General features: G+C 46.6%; 1 protein-coding gene across 3 annotated transcripts in view; it reads right to left on the bottom strand.

Annotated features, from left to right (window-relative positions):
- The window catches only part of BIN3 (bridging integrator 3), a 381,110-nt gene that overhangs the window by 183,363 nt on the left and 172,553 nt on the right, over nucleotides 1–25,194 (bottom strand). For all 3 annotated transcript variants that reach the window (XM_069617695.1, XM_069617696.1, XM_069617697.1), the window contains one exon: nucleotides 21,192–21,232. In XM_069617695.1, coding sequence (XP_069473796.1) covers nucleotides 21,192–21,232 — 41 coding nt within the window. The remainder of the gene's footprint in view (nucleotides 1–21,191; nucleotides 21,233–25,194) is intronic.

Below are 25,194 nucleotides of genomic sequence, written 5' to 3'. Positions count from 1 at the left end.
AGAGAGACAGTGGGGACTACTCAAACCCAATCAAAGTAAGGTAGCAGAGCGGCATGGCTTTGTCTCAAGAAGGCTGTGGTCTAGTGTGAAAATAAGTCCACACAGAACACCACCAATAATTCAAATTAGACAGCTAAGTACTAAAATGTACAATGATTTATTAGGCCTTTGAAATACACAATAAGCAAGTAAAAACTCATATTGTCACCCAATTACTACAAAACGGAAATATACATTCACCCTTAGGAGAAGGAAGAAAGCATATACTTCATTAGTACCCGGCGAGGGACAATCAGATTGTAATCGATCTGATTGGCCCTTCCTGTGTCGTTACCAGCCCAACAATGCCTTAACTGCTGTTCTTCCACGTCCCTCAATGTTAATTCCCTTTCTCCAACTGGCCGCCAGGGAAAGGGATAAGGTACTGTTCCATGGTGTTAGGACAGTTTTTCTGAAGTCCAACTAAGGGCTTAGCAAAACCATTAAACTGTGACAGTACAGGACTCCACTCTTAGTATAAGGCTGTACCACTTGAGTATATGGTAGCAGACAGAGCAGCCAGGCTGATTTTAGGAGCGAAAGAGGGCTGTAGGAAAGTACACTGAACTTCTAGTATACCAGGGATTCAATAGAAACACTGACAACCAGAAGTTTATTATTAAAAAAAAATAATTATAAATACAAATAGGCCAAGTTAAGTCTTGGGGTAAGTAATGGTTAAAGAGTCAAACACATTTATAAAAAAAACACACCACAATGCTTGAAGGTACACAGACCAAAGCATACAACATTTTCTGAATACTTACCAGTAATTCTAGAGTGGCCAGAAGTTAGCATACACATTTAGTATAGGTCACACCTATTCATTGGGAGTAACATCATCAGTTACTTTTAGATTACTTTACAGTAAGTTAACGTTAGTAGACCCTATCAGTTATGCAGTGACACATAGCAAAGGAATCACATAATCAACCAGCCCTGTTACCAGGATATTTTTCTGAATAGTGCAACACAGATTCAAGGAACAGTATATACCTATAGCAATTTTTGTGATAACACAGTTGTACTAGGTGAGTAAGAACTTTTTGGTGTAATATACAATTACAGTTGCTTTTCAGCTCAGCGGAACACAGTACAAGATAAGCAAGAACTCTTTAAAGTAATTGAGGATTTCACCGGGCAGACCAAGATCAGCTACTCCTGAAGAACACTTTTTAAGAATGGCACACAGCTATTCTACGCAGGTAAAACCCATTGTAATATACTATTACAGTTGCTTTTCAGGGCAGTGGAAAACAGATCGAGGTAAGCAATTCTTATTTTAGGATGGCACCCAACTAACTGAAGGTACGTAAAACCTATATACTTTTTAAAGGAGGTACCAGCAACGTAAAGTTAAGTATAACCTAAGGCAGACTTATTTTAGACAGGCTAACATCAAGTCAGGGGAAGCAAGACCTAATTGGTGCACTCATACATTTATATCCTAACAGCAATAGTAAAGTGAAGCAAACAGTTTTACTTTTGGGGAAGAGGCACAACCAATACACAGGTGAGTAAATTAACCTTATATATACACTTTTCAGAATGGCACAGCACACATTCAAGGTAAGTAAGCACTTTTGTAACTGTGCATTCTCAGAGTTACAGTTAACAAACTCTTCCACAAGTAAGTACTTTTAAACACTTGTTGTACTTTTCCAGACAGAATCCTTTACTTATCCAGTCCTTCCCTAGTCTATTGCAGAAGTTCACTCGGGGGCAGACGAGGGACTGTAGTGGTCTAGGGGGCAGCAGCAGAGAGGTTGGTATAGGCTCCTGTTGTAGGCAAAGGTCAGAGTTCCTGTGGAAGCCTGTTCAACAAGTAAGTTCACTTTAAAATTAGTTAGGGTCCTGGGACTTCTGGAAAGACACCCTAGGAGGATTCCAGCAGGGGCACGGGTGAACTGGATGAGAGGACTCCCAATCACAAGAGAGGACTCCGCAATCACAAGAACCTCGCAAGCTTAACAGAAATCGCACAGGCTTAAGTAAATTTCCCAGCCAACAGTACCTTAGCACGGAAGAAGAGTTGCAGCAAGAAGACTTGAGGATCTGCAGCCAAAAATCCAGTCGTTGAACACCTTTATCATGAAGACAGGACACTGGAAGGACCTTTGCAGCAGGGATCATGGGGAAGGCTCTAGGCAAGAGGTTCTCCACATGGTTTACTCAGCACAGAAGAAGAGGTTGCAACAGGGAAGAGACTTCAGGATCTGCAGCCAAAAAGCCAGTTGCTGAATTCCTGGTCATGAAGACAAGACCCTGGAAGGGCTTCTGCAGCAGAGATCAACAGGGAAGGCTCCAGGCAAGAGTTTCTTCGCGGCTGGATGCAGCTCTGTGGATTTGGTGCCCTTTTCAGGAGCCAGTGAGACAGAGTATCGCTTGTCAGATTCTCGTCACTTGCAAGATCCAGGACTCTGGTGAGGGGACTTTTCAGACTCTAGTCACGTCTCTGGAGGTCCAGCAAGATGCCACCAAAGTGTCAGCAGGATACGGAATTAGACTGTGCACCACAAACTAGCTTGAGGTCCCAGGGTATTGCAGCCCGCAACGTTGCAACATGACGTGGGATGGCTCAAAATGCAGGTGTTCGAGTCTAGTGGATCTCACCAGGCTCTGGGTCGGGATCGTCTTTTTCAGAGAATCCAGGTCACTTGGAAGAAAGGGTAATAGCAGGCTCAGTTTACACATCTTCCTTTTCGGACTCCGGTCCAGTGGTCGACTACCTCTTCAGCTTCCAGGATCAGACTTTTTATACAGATACCCAGGCAATCTAACAGACTGGCAACATTCAAACTTGGGGATGGGGGGGTTGTCAGTCCTTTCAGGACAGGCAGCCTCTCAGTTTGAACTGGGTTCTCGCAGGCAGGCTGGAAGACAAAAGGGTGCAAAGTTTTGGACTCCACCCTCACTTCCTGCCTTCATAGACACTTGGAGCCTGGGCAGGCTTAACTTGGGTCTCCCGCCGAAGATAAAATTGACACAAGATTTTTCCACCCTGGAGGTCAGGGAAAGGAACGAGAAAGGGCAAGCAACACTAAAATAGTGAAAAAAGAAGACGGGGGCCATTTTAGTAAAATGGGCACTCTTGGGTGCCTTTACTGAGGGGTTGTGAAAACCGCCCGCAATAAAGGTGCACCAAATTAGTAAAAATCTTCACTGCCACCAGCCATTAAAGGTAAGCTTGTCCCTGCAACAGAGATGTTACAGTTAGACTGAGAAAGGGGATACATTGCATTTCCCCCAGCACTCCACTTAAGGTGAGGTGTGCTTGTCTCACCTAAATAAAGTTTAGAGACGTTCTCACAAAGCTAGCCAGAGAAAGGGGAGTCTAAAGGGCAACCCGGCAACAATAGGCAGTATATGCCAAACGTTGTCAAAGAGGATAAAATGAAAAGGACATTATGGCGAGTCTTAAAAATGACACCCATAAGAGTCCAAGATTCTGTCAGTGGGGAAAAAGGTTCTCAAGTCATAGGGAAAAATAATCCACCAGTAAAGCAAAAAATTCTGGTGTTGACACAGGCCAGGAAGATTTAACATTGATATAAAATCTTACCTACATGGCAGGCATCTTTCTTTTTTTCTTTCCGTTGTTAAACGCCAAAGCGTCTTGCAACTTTAAAAAAAATACACTATTAGTAACTTGGTCTTACGGGCCGGAGAACCGATAGCAATAAGCCCCTCGTTGAGGGGGTGGCATTAATGCTTCATGTAATGCCCCATTCACTGCGTGAAGGACCTCGCTTCGCTTGGGCCTGTAACTATGAGCCCCGGTGCATTACCTGAAGTGGTAATGCCACCCCAGCTTGGGGCTAATTGCTTAAATAACCAGTGCAACACAGTACTTTTATGCATGAAATTCACCATACAAACTTAGAATAACCACAAAATAGCTCCCCTAACACTTAGTGAGTACAACCCTAAGTTGGTTTGGGGCCTTGGGCCCTAAAGTCATCATTTCCAAAGTTATACTTCACAGGTAGGTTGATTAAGATATTTGGACAACACCAGTGGTTATCAAAAAGTCAGAAAGGTAAATAAAGTTCAGGTAAGCAAACTAACTTGATCCCAGACACCAGGATAGGCCTACGAAGGGATTCTTGACTAGGCCTCCAATGACCAAAGTCAGGAAAGTAGTTTTGGGACAGGGCTTTACGCCTATGCGACCCTATAAGGGCCGGTGTGGTAGGGGGCAGAAAAATATTTCACCTTACCCCCTGACTCAGATTTCTCCAGAGACCACTACTGAGGTTCCGGAACATGTTGGGGACACGTGCTTGGTCCGGTCGAGGTAGGCCCAGGGGGTCACGGGGAGGTCAATTGCTGATGCAGGATTTAGTCAGCCAGTCGCTGTGCTTAAGTATCTGTTCCAGACACCTTCTAGTAGAACACCCAAATTAAGAAAAGATGCAGACATCAGGACACTTCTAGAATGAGAAGGCGACGGATTACAATGGGAGTCACCACAGTCGAGGGACGACAGGCAATCTTCCAGGGACTAACAAAGCAGCAGGTCCCGACGGCTTCCGTTGATGTAAGAAGGCTAAAAATGGAGGAGCAGGGATCTTGCTGTACAAGTTAAAGATCCTAGGATGCACTCGGCACAGCGAGAGCTTGTCAATCCACCTGAACACTTCCGAAGGCACGGACCCTCGGGCATGGGTCGAGACCGTTTGTTCCCACAGGTACTAGGGTCCAAGCACCAGCAAGGGCTTCTTGTGATGAAGCAGAAGATCAAGGATTCACCAGAAATTCACTCGAGTCGATGCTTGCCAGCTACAGGGGTTGTCCTCAGGTCGTCAACAGAATGCTCTTCTTAGTGGAGGACTTGGCACCAACAGTGATCTGAAGAATGCTGCAAGACTCATCCTTTAATCAAGATCTGGACTGGAAGCTCGCCAAGGTCCATTGATAAGGATCTGCACCATTCAAACAGGCAGTGATTATTCAATCATGGACAGCCACTGGCCACATCTGCCCAGCAACAGACATTCAGGCAACTGGATGTGTATTAGGAGCAAACAGCAGAGTGACGAGGCCCAACTCTCAGGAAGTGTGCCCTGTGGGTCGGCCTCTGCGGTCCTCAAAAGGGAAGCCACCACTACCTCGATGGAAGGTGGGGTCTTCGTCGGGTGTACCTGGACCTTGACTGTCAGGACCAGTTCCTTGTCCTGCTTGGTCTTCGTAGCTGATCCGGACGACTTGTCCTGTTGGCCTTCTCCTTAGAAGGCTGGTCAGAGCCTCTGTCCCCTTTTGCCTTCTCCGGCAAGGGCGTGCTGGACTTGGACTTCTCCTTGGGAGACCCCGGAGCCACCTTGAGTTTGCCCGGATGGTCTGACTTCCTCTTGGACGAAGATTCTGAGCGTTGACTGGTGACTGAAGTTGCTGGCGACATTGGGCGCTCCCTGGCTGCTGAGGAGTCCGCCGCAACAGCGCTCCCGGTAGCAGTGGACTTGCGGTGCTTAGCCTTTTGTTGGACCCCCACGGGAGGGGCGCCCTCAAAGGTCTTAGAAGCCCGCTCAGCTTTCTTGGATCCAGAAAGGCATGCTCCTGGCACCCACCCACGCACAGCAGAGGCCTTGGCCTGTAGCCAATCTTTCAGCCGCCTAGGACGATCCTTCAGCGTGCCAGTTGTCTTCTCCTGGCAAAAAGCACAATCTTCCTCCTTGTACAGGCAGTCAAGGCACTGGGAATACTTGTCGTAGACATTCCGTAAGCCGCAGTCAGCACAAAGCTTGAAAAGGAGGGCCTAGTTCTTTTCCTCCGTCATGGTCCACGCGGCGTAGGCCTGAAGAATATTCTGGAAGCCTCCATGAAGAAACTCTACGAATTCCACCCTTGAGGGGCACTGAAGAATCCAAAAACGGGTCTCCGTTAATCGGAAGGATGATCGATGGAGCACAAGGCTCGATTGACCAAAAAAATAGAGAAACTCTTCCAAAAAGCAAAAAACGCAGCAAAAGCTTGAGAGCTAAGCACAGGGACTCCCAACACTTGAACATACGGTAAAAATCTGAGGATGGCTGCCAAAGGAGGGGTTTAGGTAGACGGCAGTCATTGGTTAGGGGGCAGTATGACCCCAGAGATCAGTATTTGGTTGTTAGGAAATACAGTTCAGAAACTAAACTGAAACTGATTTTTTCTGTTACTGAGGATTCCCAGGCCGACAACAGTGAATATTCATGAGCATGTGAATCCATACCATACCCCAGGCTGGAGAATCGTCTTTTGGGTATTCAACATGCATGTTCCGTATGAATCCCATGTTATGAGCCAGTTGTTGAGGTAAGGATAAACGTGGATGATTGCCTGCTCAGGTGTGCTGCTGCCACTTCCAGTACCTTTGGAAACACCCTTGGGGCGGAGGCAATGCCGAAGGGAAGGACCTTTAATTGGTGGTGCTTGTCCTCCATCATGAACCTTGTGTGCCGGCAACATTGAAATATGAATGTATGCATCTTTCATGTTGAATGTTGCCATGTAATCCCCCTGCGTAAGCAAAGGAATTATCTCTTGCAGCGTTACCATACAAAACTTCTGAGGTTTGACAAATGTGTTCGCTGGTCGCAAGTCTAGGACAGGGCGCATGGTGAGATCCTTTTTGGGGTACAAGGAAGTACACTAATAGATACCCTGGTTTACCCGTAGAAGAGGGACGACTTCGATAGCGCCCTTTTCCTGCAGGATGCTCAGGCATCTTGATCTCTGAGGTCTGAATGGAGGCGGTCAGCTGAACTCGATGAAGTAACCGTGGGCGACTGTCTTGAACACCCACTGGTCTGTTGTAATCCCCTCCCATGCGTGCAGGAATGATGTTATATGTCCCCCGACCGGGGAGGTATGAGAAGGAGCCGGATCTGAAAGTCATTTCTGACTGGAGGCCGGGGAGCCTCTGGCGATGGAATTACAACCCCTTCCTTTCCCACGGCTTTGTCCCCTAGGTGGATACAGGGTAGAGGAGGCAGACCCCTATCCTGAGGACCTATTGTTCTCAGAACCATATTGGTTGTGAGGCGAGTGATAGTAGGACTACCCACGAAAGGAGCAGCAAGAACCTCCCCCTCTCTGTTGAAAGGGTCTTAGAGTAAGTCTTGTGTTCCTTTTTTGCTGTTTCCAGTGCCTCATCAACGGCCTTGCCGAACAGGTTGGAGTCCTTCACCGGCTTGTTGATTAATGACGCCTGGGTCTCTGGCTTGAACCTGGAGTTCTTCAACCAGGCGTGACACTTTAGCAGGGGAACTTGGGCTATGGTCCTTCCTGCTGTCTCTGCAGTGTCTAAAGTATTCTTGAGAAGGTTATGGTTCACCTGCTTACCCTGAGATACAATTGTAAGCAGGTGAGTACACACCAGTTCAGGGACCTCCTGTAGGCCCTCCTGCAGCAGGTTCCATTGAACATCCGAATAGCTAGCCACCAGCGTGGTGGTGTTGGCCATGTGGGTGGAGTATGCTGCCACAGTAGTGATTCTCTTTCCCAGAGCGTACACTTTCTTACATTCTTTGTCAGGTGGTGCCTCGCCTGTGGACAAGGGGACACCTCCCCTCTTCCTTGTCGTCATGACCACCAGAGAATCCGGAGTGGCATGCCCCCTAACAAAGGGGGTCAGTAGGGGTAGGGCGAAAATATTTTCTTCCACCCGTGGGTTAACAGCCTTGGTTTGTGAGGGTTTTAATAATGAAGGGGCAATGCGCCTCTTAATGGAATTAAATAATGGGATAGCCTGGCTGGCAGGAGGCTTCTCCTTTAAAATATGTTTCACAAAATCCGAATCTGGCACTGCCTCCTGCGTGGCAATTTCGAAGCGTTCTGCTGCCTTTTTCAGGATGGCTTTAAACGCCATCTGGTCATCAACAGGTGATGCCTGACGCAATGGTGGGGGGTGGTAGGGGGAGTCCATACATAAGGTGTCAGGGTCTGGGGTATGGGTAGGGGACAGCCAAGGTGGTACCCCCCCCTACTCCCCTATTCCTGGGTCTGATCAGTGGGATCATCAAAGGGATCATCCTGTAAGTGTGGGTCAATAGGAACCCCTTGATCAGTAAGGTCTAAGACCTCTTCATGAAGTAAGTCAGAGGTCCACTGGAACTTTGCTATTGGTGTAGAAGGACTTTCTTCACAAGGCCTCTTAGGAGCAAACCTTTCAGAAAAGTCTACAAACTTTTCCAGCCTGTCCATGCAACCTTCAAACTTCTCTCTGGTCCAAGATGAGGAGCTAGAGGAGGAAAGGGCTCTTCCTGATGATCCTCAACCAGAGTTTTAGCGACAGATAGGGGACTCCCAGTGAAATCTTTCCGTCCTTCCGGGTGTTTCGAGGTGTCTTTCAATGCGTCTTTATGATATGATGTGGCATTTATAACGCGCCTATACACATGTGCTTTAAGGCGCGACGAGGCAAAGAAGGGGGAAAAGAGGGAAGACAGACAACAATCCTACTAGGCCAGGTGTCATTCAGATCGACACAAGTGCATGAGAAAGGGAAAGTGCGGGGGGCAAAAGGGAGGTGCAGTACATGGGATGATAGAATAAATAACAATAAGTAAAGTAAGGCCAGAAGGTGGCAAGTGCATGGGTAAGAGCAGGCATCAGGGGTCAAGTGCTGGTAATGGAACTGTAGGGATACAGAAAACAGTCCAAGTGCAGGGGTTGCCAGGAAGGCAGTGCAGGTGTTCGACTGGCTGGGCAGGGGACCTGGGCCCGATATCAGAGGGCGACCAGGTAACCAGTGCAGTTTCAGTCAAGTCAGCAGGGAAGAGGAGGAGAAAAGGCAGAAGCAAACAAAGGTTTTGAGGTGCTTCAGGAACTGGGAATGGTTCTCCTCAAGTTTCTGGGAGGCAGGGAGGCTGTTCCAGAGGGAGGCCCCAGCTGAACACAGATCTAGCACCAACTTGTTGCTTGGAGAAACGACTGAACCTGAGGGAGTTGGAGGCAGATGAGCAAAGAGCACAAGAAGGAAGGAAGGTATTTAGGAAGAGAGAGTTGAAGCTATTGAGGCCCCAAGCCCCAGAAGGCCTTGTGGGCAATGCAGAGGGGTTTGTACTTAATCCTAGTGGAGATTTCAGTCCTGGAGAGATACGATCCCTGGGCTTGAGGCCAAGTCACGCAGTCTTGTTCTAAGACATTAGACCGGTCTTTATGTTTAGCCGCCGAAACAATCTTCGCGTTACTCTCGCTGATGTTCGGCGTTTGGACTGTCTAGGTGGTAGCGTGGATTTCGATGCAGCGTTGGCACGCTCTTCTGAGGCGTCTCGACGGCTGAGTGGCTTTTGGTGCTGGTGCCCTTACTTGCAGAATGCCCAGGCACAGGCCGCTGTCGCCGTTTCGGGGAGGCCTGCCGATCAAGTGAATCAGCGGGTGCCTTTGAGGAATAAGACGCAACCATTGGCACTCTGGATCGCTTTGACTGAACCGTTGAGGCGGTACCGGGGGTTGTTTACTTTGTGCCCTGAGTAGCAGGTATGTCCCTGTCGCTGGGATGTACATTCCCCGTCTGCCTAGCAGGGCCGGGGACGGACGCGGACCGCGAGCGCTCAGATGTAAGGTCAATGGCGTCCGAACTGGAGCCTTGGTCATCGCTTATCTCATCACATTCGGCAGCAGGGGAGCTACCCTCGGCCTGCGACATAGCAGAGGCTGCCCACTGTGTCACTAGACGCTCCTTAATCGTCTTAGGACGTACGAGCTTACAGGATGCCTCATCATGATTGAGGGGAAGACCATGATTGCACCAATGGTGCTCGTCTTTCCATGGGAATTTTCCCTTACAGGAAGGGCAAAATTTAAATTGTGTCCCGTCCTTAGCTCAGGGATTTAAAAGCGATGACAAAAGGAAAGGCATTCTTGAAAAGAATAGAAACCCTCAGACCCCACTTTCCCTACTGTATAGGCCGGCCAGAAGCCCCGGACACGCGGTCGACAGCGTCAACCGGAGCCCCAGCAGGGCGAAGTGTGTTCTTTTGCTGTCTTCTGCGGTGGTTCAGGAAGCAATCGTCGAGGAGGGGACGAGAATATAAATATGACCAGAGGTCGGGAAATTTAACATGATTGCAATTTGGTAAGAGCTTCACATAAGGTGACCAGCTAGCTGGGCGGAATAAAACAATCTGAGGGACATCGACAGGTGAGGGATTTTTGGTACACTAAACGTCACGTTAGAGACAGTGTTACAGGCACGCCCATGTCGACGTCCCCTTTTGATCCTCGAAAGACAATATGCAATACTCTGCGGTTACCACTAGATGTTGGAGTATATGCACAGCATGGGATTATAAACAGATTAACAAGCATCAGAAGATCATTTACTGGAATATTTCCAATTGGAGGCAATAACATGAAAAGCAATGCTAATAAAAAGAATAAATTAGGCGATTCAATTATTTGCATTTATGGGTTTACAATAGGACCAATCATTAGGTTGCAAAGTGAAAGTGGTTCTTGAAAATGAAGTCTTTGGAAGACTAATCCAAATTCTGGACCAAAAAGAACAAATTTACAATCGTAGATTTCTTCCATTTTCATCTAGGATTATAAAGTTGTTTGTTATTCTATTGTATCACTGTGCTGTAGTACTTGACTTGAAAGTTTCAACTCTTACATACCTATTTTTTATATAACTTCTAAGTGTATCAGTGTTTTCTTGAACTAGGTGTATGCTGGGAGTTTTGTACCTCGCTACAGTCCTCCTCCCTCCTTAGACTAAGCCTGGCTGCTCACCATTCTACCAAACCCTTGTGTGGTTCACGATAAATCTAAGAAGTGTAACCCTGTTCACCCAAGGTGGGCTTTCCCAAGTGCTGTCTCAGACTCGCACAGCACTTTTGTAAAAACACTTTACATAAGTGGTGGCAGCGGTGGGATTGCGTAGTTTTGGATACACAGAGTCCTGTAAGGCTGGTTGACAAAGTCTGTGTAACTTAACTAATCAGGAGTAACATGGAAAACTAAGCACGAGGCCCATGCTCAACTTCAAGAATTGTATAATAGAAAGGCCTGGACTGTAAGGGTAACAAATCTGAATTGATTCAAGTGTTGATGGAATTTCAGAAGTCCCAAAGTAAACCTGTATCTCCTATATCAAATATTAACTGAGTGAGGATATTGAAGTAGATTGTGACTTAAGTGCAAATCTTGAGGAAGAGTTAGATTTGGAGAAAGACTCCAGAACAGTTGGAAGTCCCCCTCCAACGCCTAAAACCCCGAAATATTTTTGGAACTGGAAATGCAAAAAGCAAGAATTGTGGAAATTAAACTGCAATTAGAGCATAGAAAGCTCGAACTCAAGAGAAAAGGAATTGAAACATGAGTTAGAAATGAGAAGGATGTCTCTGGAAAACTCTTCTTCAGTTTTAGGGTCCTCTGCTGTGGATGCTACCAAGACCAGAAAACCAAAGTTGCCAAAGGAAATGGTGAGTCAGTACGACTGAATTGACCTAAGAAATTTGAGTTGGCATGCAACATGCAAGAAGTGAGTGTTGTTGACCAACTTCATTGGGTTCTTTCTAGACTCCACCAGAATAGATGTGATGTGATTCTGGAGATGGATGTTGCAGATAGGAAGAACTACAGCTTGGTAAAACAAACCCTCATAGCCCGATATGGGAAGACCCCTTCCCAATATCTGAAAAGGTTTAGGAAACATAGAAAGGAGGATGTGTGCTTTGGGCAACCTGGATGTGTGAATCCCTTAAGAACCTAAATGGGTGGGATTGAAGGCCAAACATTAGAATATTTGATGGCATGAAGAATCCTTTCATGTTAGAAAGCCTTTTTTTGTGCCTGTTCCCCAGAGTTGAGACAGCACCTGGCTGACTCAAAAGAATTAGGCCACAAGAAGCTTGCAATAGCTGCTTACTTTTGGGTGGCCGATAGGGCCACTCACAGGGATTCTGGGGCTCCTCACAAGGAGGGGAAGAAGCCCAAGAAGGAAAGCGAAATAGAAATCCACAAACAACCCATCCAAAGAAGCCCACAAAAATAAACCAAAAACACCATGAGAAATTCACTAGGGCTAGTGAAACCTCTGGAGACAAACCAAAGGAATGTTACCAGGAACCCCAATTCCAAAAGGCCTTTGGCAAATGTGTGGTTTGTGGGTCTGGTGACCATGTGAAAGGCAACCCCAGATGTAAGGGCAAACCCTTGGAGGTCCCGTCTGTCTCCTTAGCCTTCACCCAAGCGAGAGAGGCTCATCCGACAGGTGCCAACTTTCACTCTCTTGCTCAAGAACCCATTGGAGTTCAGGTTAGAGTTACTTTACTGTCCCATGGTTCCTAAGAACAACAGAGTCAGGATATCTACAATTCCATTCCAGATAACAAAAAAGGTTAAAGGACAGTGTTCTCCTTACTGACCAAGAAACCTATGCCATTAGAGACTCTGGGACCAGCGTTTGTGGTTGATGAGTTTGCTCAGCTCAGAGGAAGTAGCTATGGCTGCCTTGAGACCCACTAAACTTACAGGAGGCCCTATCCAATGTGCCACATAATACCTGTCAAACTGAAGTGCAATGATCGAACTGTCAGAATTCCTGTCAGTATCCAGGCAGAGGGGCCTGGCACTATGCTCCTCGGCAAAGACCTGAAGGTCTTGGGTGTTGACTCGGACACAGCAGAGCCACCAAGTCGAAAGACAAGGGCTCAAACAAGGAAGACTAGAGAGGGCACTGTGAAGAATCAGGAATGAAACTCGGACACAAGTTAGCCATGCTTTTGGTAAAAGACTTATTGAAAATAAAAGATTTGGGGAAAAGGCTTCTCTGATCCTGCTATAAGAGGAATTTGCATACCTAACCCAAAACTAAGGATCTGTCTGCATCAGGATGTCAAAATCAAAACCGCCTTTGTGTCCAAAAGTTCTATTCTGACACACTCACTATAAACTAAACAAAAAGGTGAAAAGGGAAATGTCTTTAACCTTTGATGCTTTTTGAAAAATTGGCCGTAAACAAAGAATAAGTAGTTCCAACTCAGTTCTTTAAGGTTAAAAAATCCTTGTTCCAGAGGGTGACTAGTTTCCCCAGGATTCCTCTTTACCATAAACCGTTCTTTATACAACAGTTCCTTGTGTGTTCTTGGCCCAGAATGGCACTGTCACACAAAGTTGTAGGATTCCATTCACTTACGAATTCTGTTGGCAGGATTTTGCTCCTGCTCCTCCGGCCAATGCAGCCCATATATCCTCTCTTAGGACCTCTCGTTTCCACACATTTGCAAATTTGCCCGGTATACTCTCCTGCCGAGGCTTCTTTTTTGTATTCCCATGTGGATGCCTGGATAATTTATCCTCTTGATATATAACTCAATTCAGTGTTTCCATGTATTTGGATTCCATGCATTCACATACCATACTGGCAAGGGGGCTTTGATTTCAATGCACTTTCCCTTCTTACAATGAGTCTCTTTGATTTATCTTGTTCAGTCTGCTTTATTATTATTTACATATGGCGCAGTCGCCGATATGACCCAGGCTCCCCACTATCCTTCGGTTGTCTTAAACGGCTTTTGTCGGCGTTCTCGGGCTCCTTCGAAGGTACTGGGAAAGTACTCCCCTTGCTTTCAATTCAAGATTGCTTACTTGCCCCTTCGTCTCCCTGGGCTTCCCTTCAGCATGCCAGTTTTGCTTTGGGCTCCCGCAGATAAGTGTCTGCTTTCGACCAGGAGTCTTTTCCTGGCTCCTGGCATCTCGGCAGCGAGTCCCCTTCTCGCAGGGTTTCCCTTCTTCCTCTGCCGTGAGCCACACGGCTCCACCACACCTGTTCGGGACCTCGAGCCTCGCAGAGAGGTGAACCATTCTCTCGTCAACAGCATCAGTCTTTGACACCAGGCTGCCAGTCTTTAAATTTTCCGGGCATAGGTGTTTTTGGCCAATGACTAGAGCACTCACTGGGCTTGAAGCTGTTTCCGCTCTACACAGCTCTTCTCCTCTTTCCTGTATACAGGCGATTCTGGGAAAAGGAGTCCATTGTTGATGTTTGATGAAAAATATTTGCCTAATCACGTTCAACATGTCTGGATGGTAAAGCAGTTCTGGATGATGAATACATGGAACTGATAAGGCATTCTTGTTACTTCTACATGATAGACCAAAGTTGTAAGTTTGGTTTATATGCTTTGGTGGGAAGAATCTTTTCTATTCTTCGAGGGGGAGGTGTAGCGGTATGGCAATGGCCATGAGGTTGCATCACCCCAGAGATTGTCTCCTCCAATTTGATCTACCTCGTATAGCTGCCCCCAAGGTCAGGATCAGCTAGTGGCTGCCATCCCCCGGCCACATGGGAGGCAGTCACTGCCAGGGTATCAGTGATGACTCCATTGGATTCATCACACACCCTGAAGGACCTCTCTCAAGAGACCAATGAGAAATCCAGAGTCTTCAAAGGGCCCCAAGCCCAAACCGTCCCGTAGGAAACCAGCTCCTAGGCTCAAAAAGCTTAAGGTCACCCCAGTGACACCACCTCCGGCTCAGGATGAAGTTAGAGAATTCCCAGATTTGGATCCTAGAGACCATCCTGATCTGCAGACTATGCTGGCAGAAGGTGGACCCTATAGGGCAGACTTCAGCAAGGTGCAAAGGGTCCCTCTCATGAAGGCTTGAGCAGGCAAACTGCTTACCAGTTTGAAGGGCAAGATGAGCCTGGGAAGCACAGGCTCTATTGGGAGGATGGCCTCCTATAAAGTGAACCTCTAGAAACTGCTCCAGGGAACCTCAGGATACTGGCGGTTCCCCAGGCAGTAAGGCAACTACTTTTGCAGCTGGCCATGAGGTACCTCTCTAGTCACTTGAGTACCGTAAGAAACCAGAGGGTGTTTCACTGCACAGACTCTGGCGATCCCTTGAACAGGTGGCCAGGGAACAGCCGTCATCTTTGGATCCAAACGCTCGGGGTGGACAAATGTGGGAGGATCACCTGAGTGAGTGGTCCTCAGGGAGTGGGGGAAGAGACACCCAATGGCGAGACGCGGTATTCCCCCTTTCCAATCCCGCTATCCAATCCTATTTTGTGGGATATTCCAACTTTCTAGATTCCCCCCCCTCTCCTTTCCTATGCAAATACTGAGCTGAGGAAGAGGAGATCTGAGCAAGGCGGTGCACGAAAAGGAGCAGACCCTCCAGGGCAATGTGAAACCAGGCAAACAAGAGCGACAAACCGAGGGGTTAATCCGAAGGGGCAAGAAGCCAGGGACACCCCCCTCACCCTCCTCCCACCCCCAGCGAGAGATTGCTATTTTGTTTGTTATTTCAGAAAGGCTGTGAGGATAGCACAAGACAGCCCAGCTGGAAGTCCTGTGCTACAAGGTTACCAGGGATGAAGGTTATGCAAGCACCGATAAGCTGCGAGAGAAAGTGAATCCATTATTAAGAACTATGAATATGAAATACAAAGTAGCAGAGTGGTCCGGCGAAGTGATGGGATTGCCCAATCGAAAATCTTGTGAAATCTTTTAAAGCAGCAGAGGCATCGGGAAGCGTAAGAAAAGGACCATTAAGTGAAAAGCTCAATAACGGTTGAACTTTGTTTTGTTGAATTTGCCAGGGGAGCTAAAGGAGTGTCCGAGCCCGACCGAGGGAGACCCGTGTGTGAAAGTAAAGAAAGGGTCCGAGCCCAACTGAGGGAGAGCCGTTTGAAAAGCAAGTCATAAATTTCCTAAAAGACATTGAAACTGAAGGAAAATATGTAACGTGGAAGTAAATAAAGAAAGGAGGGTTGAAGTGGTCATGCGGAGGGGAGGGCACAAATCCTCCCATTTTCGAAAGTCTTCGACAGTGAAATCAAAAACACAAAAGGAGGTTTGAGCCCGACTGAGGGGAGCCTATAGTGTGGAATGTGAAGAAAGCTTGGGGAAGGGAACCCCACCAAGGAGAAAAGGTTTGAGCCTGATTGAGGGGAATCTGTAATAAAATGTGACAAAATACAATACTTAAAAACTGTTTTGCTGAAATGGTGTAGAAACTTGAAGGATGACCTGGACTTGGGCGAGAGGAACCCAAGAGGTTAAACCTGTGAAGTTGTGACTCAAATGGCCAAGAACTGGAGGACAGAGCCAGCCGCCTGTGTTCGCAAGCCAAAGTGGGTCCATCCATCAAGTGTTCCACTTAACCACGTGCTATACAACGTGGGTAGGAGAATTAATCCTGATTTATTTTGCCATTCTGACATTATGCTTCACCACCGACTTTCCTTTTGTAGATACATATCCCTATATCACATTGGAGTGTATTAGAGTTAAGGCAGGCATTAGGTTTTTGTTAGTATAGGCCTTTATTGTTTGACTAGGACTATTTCTTGATTATTTGGTGGTCGGGATTACTTCCATCTTAGTAATAGGGCCAGGCAGCTGTTTTTCCAAACCACTTGAATTTAACAATATAGGGTTTGAAGCTTAAAACTCGTGTCAGTGTCTACTTGTGATACCATGCCTCCCTTACAGTACCAAGAACACCAAGTAAAGGCTCTCACTGTACTTCTACTGGCCCCAGATGGGTGCTTCAGTAGACACACGCTGCAGAATTTGCCACACCTGAAAGTTGTCCGGCAAAAGGGGTTCCAAGAATGTGGCACCGTTCCTGCCTCTCCCAGTTGTGGGAACTCCTTTTGAGAGGGTTGGGTTTGACATTGTTGTTCCAATAGAACCTCCCACTTCCCCAGACAATATTTATTTTGGTTGAAGTGGACCATCCCACATGGTACCCTGAAGAAATTTCCATGAAAACTGCCAAGGCTCTACTAAGTTTTTTTTAAAAAAAAAAAATGTTTTAACCAGAGTAGGATTTCCTAAGAAGGTGATATCTGACAGGGGGACCAACTTTATGTACCCCTGCATGCAAGCCATGTGGAAAAGCTGGGTGGTATCCTACTAGTTCTTAACAGTTTACCATCCACAAACCAATGGATTGGTAGAGCCTTTTAACAGAACTTTGAAGAGCTTGATGGAAGCTTTGGAAGAATCCTGTGGCACAACGTGGGACCTTCTACTGCCACGCCTTCTATTTGCTTATAGAGAAGCACCACCACCAGGAGTGGTCTTCAGCCCCTTTGAGCGTCTATGGACACCAGGTCAGAGGCCCTTCGGCTCCGATTAATGAAGGCATGGAGGCTTCTCCACTTTCCAAGCCAGTGAACACTATATGCTAGGCCTGAGAAAAAGGATGGCACTAATGAAGTCTGAAGCCAGAGAGAATGTGAAAGCTGGACAAGCCCTGGTGAAACACTGGTATGACCAAAAGATTCACATGGTGGAGGCCACTCCAAACTAGCAAGCTTGGAGAGGTGAATTATTTGGTTGACTTTAGCAACCCCAAGGAGGCCCCTGGAGTCTTTCATGCCAACCGTCTGAAGGCATATGTCCTCATGGCAGAGATAGGTGCTTAGCTCCTAGATCTGACCAGGAAGAAGAGACTAATTGGTCCCACTAGTCCAAGGGCTGAAACACAGATGAAGGTCATCAGAGATCTTGTAAAAGAGTAGACTGGAGAGGATGCTGGTCCACTGCAGATGTCGTGCTCAGGCGGTCAGTGGGATTCTCTTGTCATAGAATTCTTTGCTCCAATGTAGATCTGAAGAATGTCTGCAGGAGGAGTCCCCTTATCCAGATTCTGGCTAGGAAGCAAGTTAAGGTATGTTAAGTTATGTTGATTTATACCGCACACTGATACCACCGAAGGGCAGTATCCAGACACTCGCATGGCTCTGGTAGAAAAGGGAATGGGCATGTTATTGGGGATAGGATTAGAGGATAGGATAGGTTCAGGAGCAACTGGCATCTGTGACTGATGTTTTGCATGTGGGGGTTGATGCAGAAGGCCCTGTGCATTGCAACCATATGGGCAGGCCTCCAATTAAGGTGCGTACACAGCTTTTTTTACGCATGAAAATCTTGTAAATATGGCAGCTTTATTATTTTCCTGTGTACATTTACATACACGTTTAGAGCAGAGGGCAGTGCAAAGGTCAGGTTACTGGACACAAACCAGAATGCTTCTTTTGATTGTTATACATGGATGCAATTGCAAGCCATTGATAAGCCTCTGAAACAGAATCCTTGTTCCAGAGGGTATATGCCGGACCCTCAAAGGCCAATGTGCCAGGAGTCAAGGCTACATATACTCTCAAGAGAACAGGCTGTAAAAAAGGTACAAAATACCAGACAACATACAATAAGAAATTGTCCACATCTCAAATCCATCACACAGCCATACAATGCAATTTGTAATATTCTTTATTAAATCTGCCCTCAAGTCAAAGTCCCCTTCTCTACAGGTACCTTTGAACAGACTCATTTTTCTGCACAATTCATTCTTGTTCCAGGCTTAATGGAACACCATGCACCCAAACTTTCACAAATCTTCCTCCTTTCTATTTTACCTAGCAGTTTACACCCCCCCCACACACCCAAATCAACAGATTGCTCTTCCTCCCCACCCCAACTTACCTGCAGGACCGAAGCCTTGCCCTCCAGTCCCCGATCTCCTCCCGTCAGGCTGCCCTTGAAATGGAAAAGGGACTAGGTCCCTTTTCGGACGGTGGCCATTTTGGAACATGTTTTCCATTGCCACTGTCATCCACAAAAGGGCACTAGTCCCTTTTCCATTTCGAAGGCAGCAGGCATTTATTTACTTTTATTTCTGCAACGGGAGATGGTCTCGCGCAGAACTGATTTCCTATCAAATGAGGAATAGAAAAGAAAAAAAAAGATACACACCTCGATAAATCCCAGGGTGCAGATAGCAAAAGGCTTGAAAGCTGGTCTGCCTGAGCTGAGGCCCTTGTTTCGCTCAGGCCTACCAAAGCTCAGGCAGGCGGGCCGTTAAAGCCCATGTCTGCCCCCCCAGCTGGGGCGTGAAAGCTATATTAGAAAATAGTCTTTAAAAACTAAGGAGGGAGCTGTTTTTCAAATAATATTTTCTAACCACTTGTAACATATGGATGAGTTGAAAGGCAGAACAAGCAAGGAAACCTTAAACATTAAAATCCCAAGTGTGAATGGCTTGGGTGTGTTAAGGTGGGGGGAGGATTTTCGGATACCACTCTATTTATGGTGAACAGGGAGGCACTGATGACTAGCCAAAACCAATCAAGGTATGGTAGCAGAGTGGCACGGCTTAGTCTCAGGAGGGCTGTGAGAGAGGTGCAGGGCTACAATGAGTACACACAGACCACCACAAATGTTTCAAGTTAGACAGGGAAGGACAAAAAAATGTCAATTATGTATTTATTGGGCCTTTAAAATACACATTAAGCACAGATCTATACATTCACCATGTGGAGAACAAAGAAAGCATACTCCAATAATCAGTGAGACACAGAAGTACTTGTATGTATGAAATTCAGTTTAAACAAGTAACCACTGAAGAGCTCCCCTAATACTTAATGAGTCTAACCCCAAGATGGTCTTGGGCCTTGTGTCCTAAAGTCACCAGTTCCAAAGTTATACTTCATAGGTTGGTTTATTAAGAGATTTGGGCAATGCAAGTGGTTATGGTCACAAAGTCAAAAAGGTAAGTAAAGTTCAGGTAAATAAACAAGCTCAATACAGTCCATAGGATAGGCCCAAGAATGGATCCTTGACCAGGCCTCCACCGACATATGTCAGGGAAGAGTAGTTTAGGGACAGGACTTTACACCCACAACACCCTATGGAGAACAGGGGAGGTGAGAGGGGGACAGAAACAGGCATGTGGACTTTCCCCCCTGACTCAGATTTCTCCAGAGACCACAGCGGAGGATCTGGAATCTGTTGAGGACACAGTCTTCCATGCTTGGTCTGGTGGAGGAAGGCCCAGGGGTCGCTTTCTGATGTAGAATTTTGTTTTGATCGGTCACAGTGCTTAGGGATTAGTGCCAGGCACCTTTTAGCTGAACTCCCAAAGAAAAGATGAAGACTTTTGCGATGCAGAGGCAACCATACAGCACCTCCAGGAAGCAAAGAAAACTGATTCCAACAGTCAATGCGGTCAGGCAGCGAAAAGGGAGGAGCAGGTCCTGCACAGTTTATTTTGATGCAAGAAGGGTGAAAATGTGGGAGCAGGTGTATTGTTGTACAAGTTGAAGATTCACCAACTTCCAAGGATGCTCTCAGAAGAGCAACGGCTGAAGCGAGGTAGCCCAGAAAAGAGAGCTGGTCAGTCCACCGGTTGGTCCAGGTGTAATTCCAAAGGCCCCCACCAGCCCAGGGGTCGAAGCGCCCATGAAGGTTTTCTAGAGACCAGGCAGAGGAGTAGGGCTTCACCAGGACTTCACTCGAGTTGGTGCTGGTCAGCTGTAGGCGTCGCCCTTGGGTTTATAAACGGGCTTCTTTCCTTTGTAGAGGACATGGGTCCAATAGTGATCTGTCGAATGGTTGCAGGAGCCCTTCTTTTATCCAAGATTTGGGCTGGGAGCTTGCCCAAGGACACCAATGGTAAGAATCTGCACCAAACAAACAGACAAACAGACAGGCAGACAGGCAGACAGACAGGCAGACAGTGGCTATCCAAATCTGCCCAGTAACAGACATTCAGGCACCTGGATGTGTACTGGAACCAGACAGTCCCAGCCCACACATGCGGGCTCACACAAACACACATTGCCCCTTTGCCTGGGAAAGGGCATTCCATGTATGGAATTTTAGGACCTGCGAAGGCAGGAAGAAGACCAAAGAACAAGATGGCCACAGGACAAGCAAAGACCCTCTACCAGGGCCATCTAAGGGTGCTAGCCACCTTTAGTATCCCTTTGCTCTAAATGCAAAAGTGCACAAGTAAAAAGTATAAAACAGGGTACAAAAATATCCACTGCCACTAGCCCATCCTAGGCACCATTGCAAAAGTAACCAGAACATTATAGAAAAAGCTGTGAGGATAGCAAGTATCCCAGAAATCCCATTTTGAGGTGGTGTGTTTAATTGTAACAAAACAAGAAATTCACTAAGACAGTCTCTCAGTACTGATAAGTCTTAATCCGTTTCCTTGTAAGAATGAGCAAAAAGACGAAGTAAAGCAGAAGGTTTTACTGACCTCCAAAAAGTCAGGACAGGAGTCTAAACAATGCAAAAAGAAGGTGTTCCATAGAAGTCTAAGGAAGGAAAGCAGCAAAAAGAAAGTCTTTCATAATAGGGGGCGACTACCATTAGCCTACCAACCCACTGTCAGCTAAATCCCCTGATAAGACTTACTGCTGAAGTCGTCCATACTCCCGTTCAAAGTCCAGTTCCACCTGCAAGGATAAGAACAAACAGTGAGCATATGACCTTGTCAAACAGTAAACCCACCTCCCACCCCGAGCCATCCAAGCACCCCTTCTTATAGCGCAGAACCTGACAGAGCTACCCTAAAGGGTTGAGGGTCACCTAGGAGCCACTCTGCCTATTCCTCTGGATGTACTATCTTTTTTTCCCATATGAGCAGTGCCCAAGGTTTGAGGTTAGTTAAGCAGAAGGAATTCAGGCATATTCACCCATTTCTTGAAGTAATTCATTAAGCCTACCTTTTAACAGCTCTAACTGGCATGTATCTTTACAGGGTGGGATTCCTTGGCAAGTGTTAAAGTTAGATATACTTAAAAAGCATGTGAAGTTCTTTTCCAAACATGTTTACAAAACTGATCAGGGAATTCCAGGCACAACATTTTACACACCTTGAAAGGTGCGGCATACTTGGGGTAACAAACTGTGTAGCGATCTTTATTATCTCAAACGGGGAGGTTGTCAGGCTTGGCTTTCTTAGTTTGTCCTGGGAATTTGGATTAAATTTCAAAGAAAGTAGTTGTCCAGTTATTGTCTCAGTTTGAACTCGAAAATGTGCCCTCATTATCCCAGGATATAATAAATAGTTCAACAATTTTCTTTCTCAGTTTATGCTGGGAATCTGGGTTCAGTGTTCAAACAAGCAAGAGGTGGTCCACACTGGTCACTCTCAGTTTATGGTGGTAATCTAGACTCAATATCCCAGCATGCAATGTATGTTCATGAAGAACAAGTTACTTACCCCTGGTAATGTTCTTTCGACTGGATGTTCCTCCCACATAGTCCTCATCTTTGATATTTACAATATCCCAGCTATGCTGCTTTGGAATATTCTTTTCCCAGCAGGGGGCGCTGTGCGTCTATGCAGGTCGAGTCGATGTCCCTCAGAGGCCTCTGTCTCGACGTCACCGCAAGTATATGTAGCACGCGCAGTGCCCGTTGGTATCAGTTCCGTTTTTACTAATGGAGCATTACCTTGTGTTCCACGGTTACTCCCCCTGAGAGAGCGTAGGCTGCAACAGCAAGGAAATTTTACTGTGGGGTAGGCTGGGAGGGGCGATAAGGAATACATGGGAGGAACATCCAGTGGAAAAAAATGTTATCAGGGGTAAGTAACTTGTTCTTCAAATGAATTGTGTCATCCCATGTAGTCCTCATCTTTGATACACTCCCAAGGCAGTTTAAGTAATTTGGAGGTGGGAGTAAAAATTAGTATGGCTTGAGAATTTCATGGTTGTGCATGTACTGAATGCAACACTTCTTTCCCAAAAGTGGAATCTTGGCCTGAGGAAGAGTCTAAACTGAGTCTAAACTGTAATGTTTAGTAAAGGTGTGCACAGACGACCATGTGCCAGCTACACATACATCTTTATCGGAACACCCCTCTGCAAGGCAGACGAAGTTGCAATGCCCCTGGTCGAATTAGCTGTTCAGTGTTCTGGAGGATCTTTACCTGCCAGTTTGTAGCATTCTGATATAGTTAGTATAATCCATCTGGATATAGTTGTCTTGGTAATGGGCAGTCCAGTTTGTGACCTGAATAGCCCACAAACAACTTGTCATCCTGCTGTAATTTCACCAATCTGGAGATGCAAAAGCTCAGTGCACGTCTAGGGTCAAGCCTGTGAAGTCTTTCCTCTTCCTTCACAGGATGTGGAGGATAAAAAGATGGTAACATTATCTTCTGAGTAATGTTAAACTTAAGACAATTTTGGGGAGAAAATTAGGCTTCACCTTCAGTACCACTCTGTCTTTATAAAAGACGGTATGAGGAGGCTTGCAGGATAAAGCCTGTAGCTCACTCACCATTCGGGATGATGAAATTGCCAATAAAAAAACGTTTCAGAGTTAACTGTCTTAAGGGAAGAGTGTAAAGGAACGAAAGGAGCTACCATCAAAAAGTTTACATCAAGGTGAGATCCTACAGTGGGAATTGAAACGTTCCTGGAGGGAAAACATTAGTCAGTCCCTTTAAGAATTGTACTATTAGAGGAATCTTAAAATAGGAGACTCTCTGAAGTGCGCTTAAAAACAGAAAGCCCTGCCAGATAATCCCTTGATGGCACCAATCTGGAGCCCCAGATTTGCCAGATGTAATAGAAAGGACAACACCATTGGTGTATTAAATGAAAGGTCAACATTCTTCTCTCTACACCAGCTGCAGAACCTGCGTCAGTGGCACAAAGATTTGGTTGCTGGCCTTCTGGTCGAAAGCAAAACCTCCATTACGTCGTCCGGTTGGTCCCAATCTTTGTATCTCAGCCTCTCAGAAACCATGCGTGAAGGCAGAGAGTCTGGATATCCGGATGGAGAACCCGACCTTCTCACGAGAAGTATCGGGGGGGTAGATGGACATGTCCAAAAGGTGAGGTACCATGTCCTCCTGACCAAATGCAGGGCCACTAGGGTCATGGATTTCCTGAACTTTCTCAACCTCCCGATCACAGAGGAATGACAGCTCACACTTCCGGTTGGCACCGGTCACGAACAGATCCACTTGAGGGTTCCCCAAAGGGTGAAGATCTCTTGAAGGACTTTGAGCTAGCTCCCACTCGTGGTAGGCTGCTCTGCTTGCTCAGAGCATCTGCTGTCATGTTATTCTCTCCAGCTAGGTGAACTGCTGACAGAGATTACTTGTATTGCCCAGAACCGGAGCTGCATTGCCTCTCTGCACAGTGGTAGTGACCCTACAGAACCTCTTGTTGAGGTAGTACCTGGTCACTGTGTTCATGATCAGGTCATTCTTTCCCTGTACAGAGGGCAAAAAGGCCTTCAGCACTAGTCTGATCTAAAAGGTGGATTTGTAGTTTGGACTCTAATGGAGACCAACCACTGCTGATGGTCAAATCATCGGCATGGGCTCCCCAACCAGTTAGTGAGGCGTCTGTCACTACTGTTATCTACGGCCATGGTTGCCAAAAGGGTTCTCCCTTCAAGATGTTCTCCCGACAGGCCCACCACTGAAAATCCAGTGATACTCTTTTTGGGATTTGTAGGAGATCTTACATCCTTCCTGACAATTGTGATCACTGGGTCCCGAAAGCCCACTGGAGAGATCTCATTCTCAGGCGAGACTGGCACCAGAACAATTCAGGATGCCATGAGGCCGAGAACTGCAGAAAATCAAAGGGTGGTAGATGTTGGGCATTCTGGAATTTGGTCACCATCTGCAGAATGTCATGAGCCCTCACCTCTGGTGGCAAGGCTTTTCCTAGGGATGCATCCAGGACTGCTCCGAAGAATTGGAGTCTGTGATGGCATTCTTGAAGTTGAGGGAAAAGCCCAGTCTGTGAAGGGAGTGAGAGGTGGAGCTGAGATGTTCCAGGGCCTGTTCCGGGGAACTGCCCTTGATCAGCCAATCATCCAGGTAGGGTTAGGCGTGAATCCCCCCCCTCTCCTGAGACTCGCTGCCACAACCGCCATTAGCTTGGTGAAAACCCCCGGGGCAGAGGTTATCCCAAATGGTAGAACCCGAAACTGATAATGAGAACCGCCAACAGCAAACCTCAGGTACTGTCTGTGCTTGAGATAGATCGGAACAAGAAAGTAAGCACCCTGAAGGTCCAATGATACCATCCAATCCTGAAGCTGGAGGGCCTGAAGAATCTGAGAAAGTTACCACCTTGAACTTGTCCTTCCTGAGGAACTTGTTCAAGTCTCTGAAGTCCAAGATGGGTCTCAATCCTCCGTCCTTCTTGGGGATTAGAAAATACGGGGTATACCAACCCTTGTTCCTCAGCTACAGGTGCTTGTTCTATAGCACCTTTCTCTAGCAGAGAAAAAATCTGGAACCTTGTGAGGTTTTTGCAGGAAAGGTAGGCAGTAACCTTGGGCAACTGTTTCCACTGCTGAAGCATCTGAAGTAATAGCCTGCCATCTGTCAGATGCTGTGACAACCTGCCTCCTACTGCAATCTTGTGAACGAAGGCCTCAG

The sequence above is a fragment of the Ambystoma mexicanum genome, chromosome 10, assembly GCF_040938575.1.
Source record: "Ambystoma mexicanum isolate Mex_15411 chromosome 10, UKY_AmexF1_1, whole genome shotgun sequence".
Taxonomy (NCBI): Eukaryota; Metazoa; Chordata; class Amphibia; order Caudata; family Ambystomatidae; genus Ambystoma; species Ambystoma mexicanum.
Note: the sequence above shows the minus strand (reverse complement) of the source record. Positions and strands in the feature narration are given on the sequence as shown.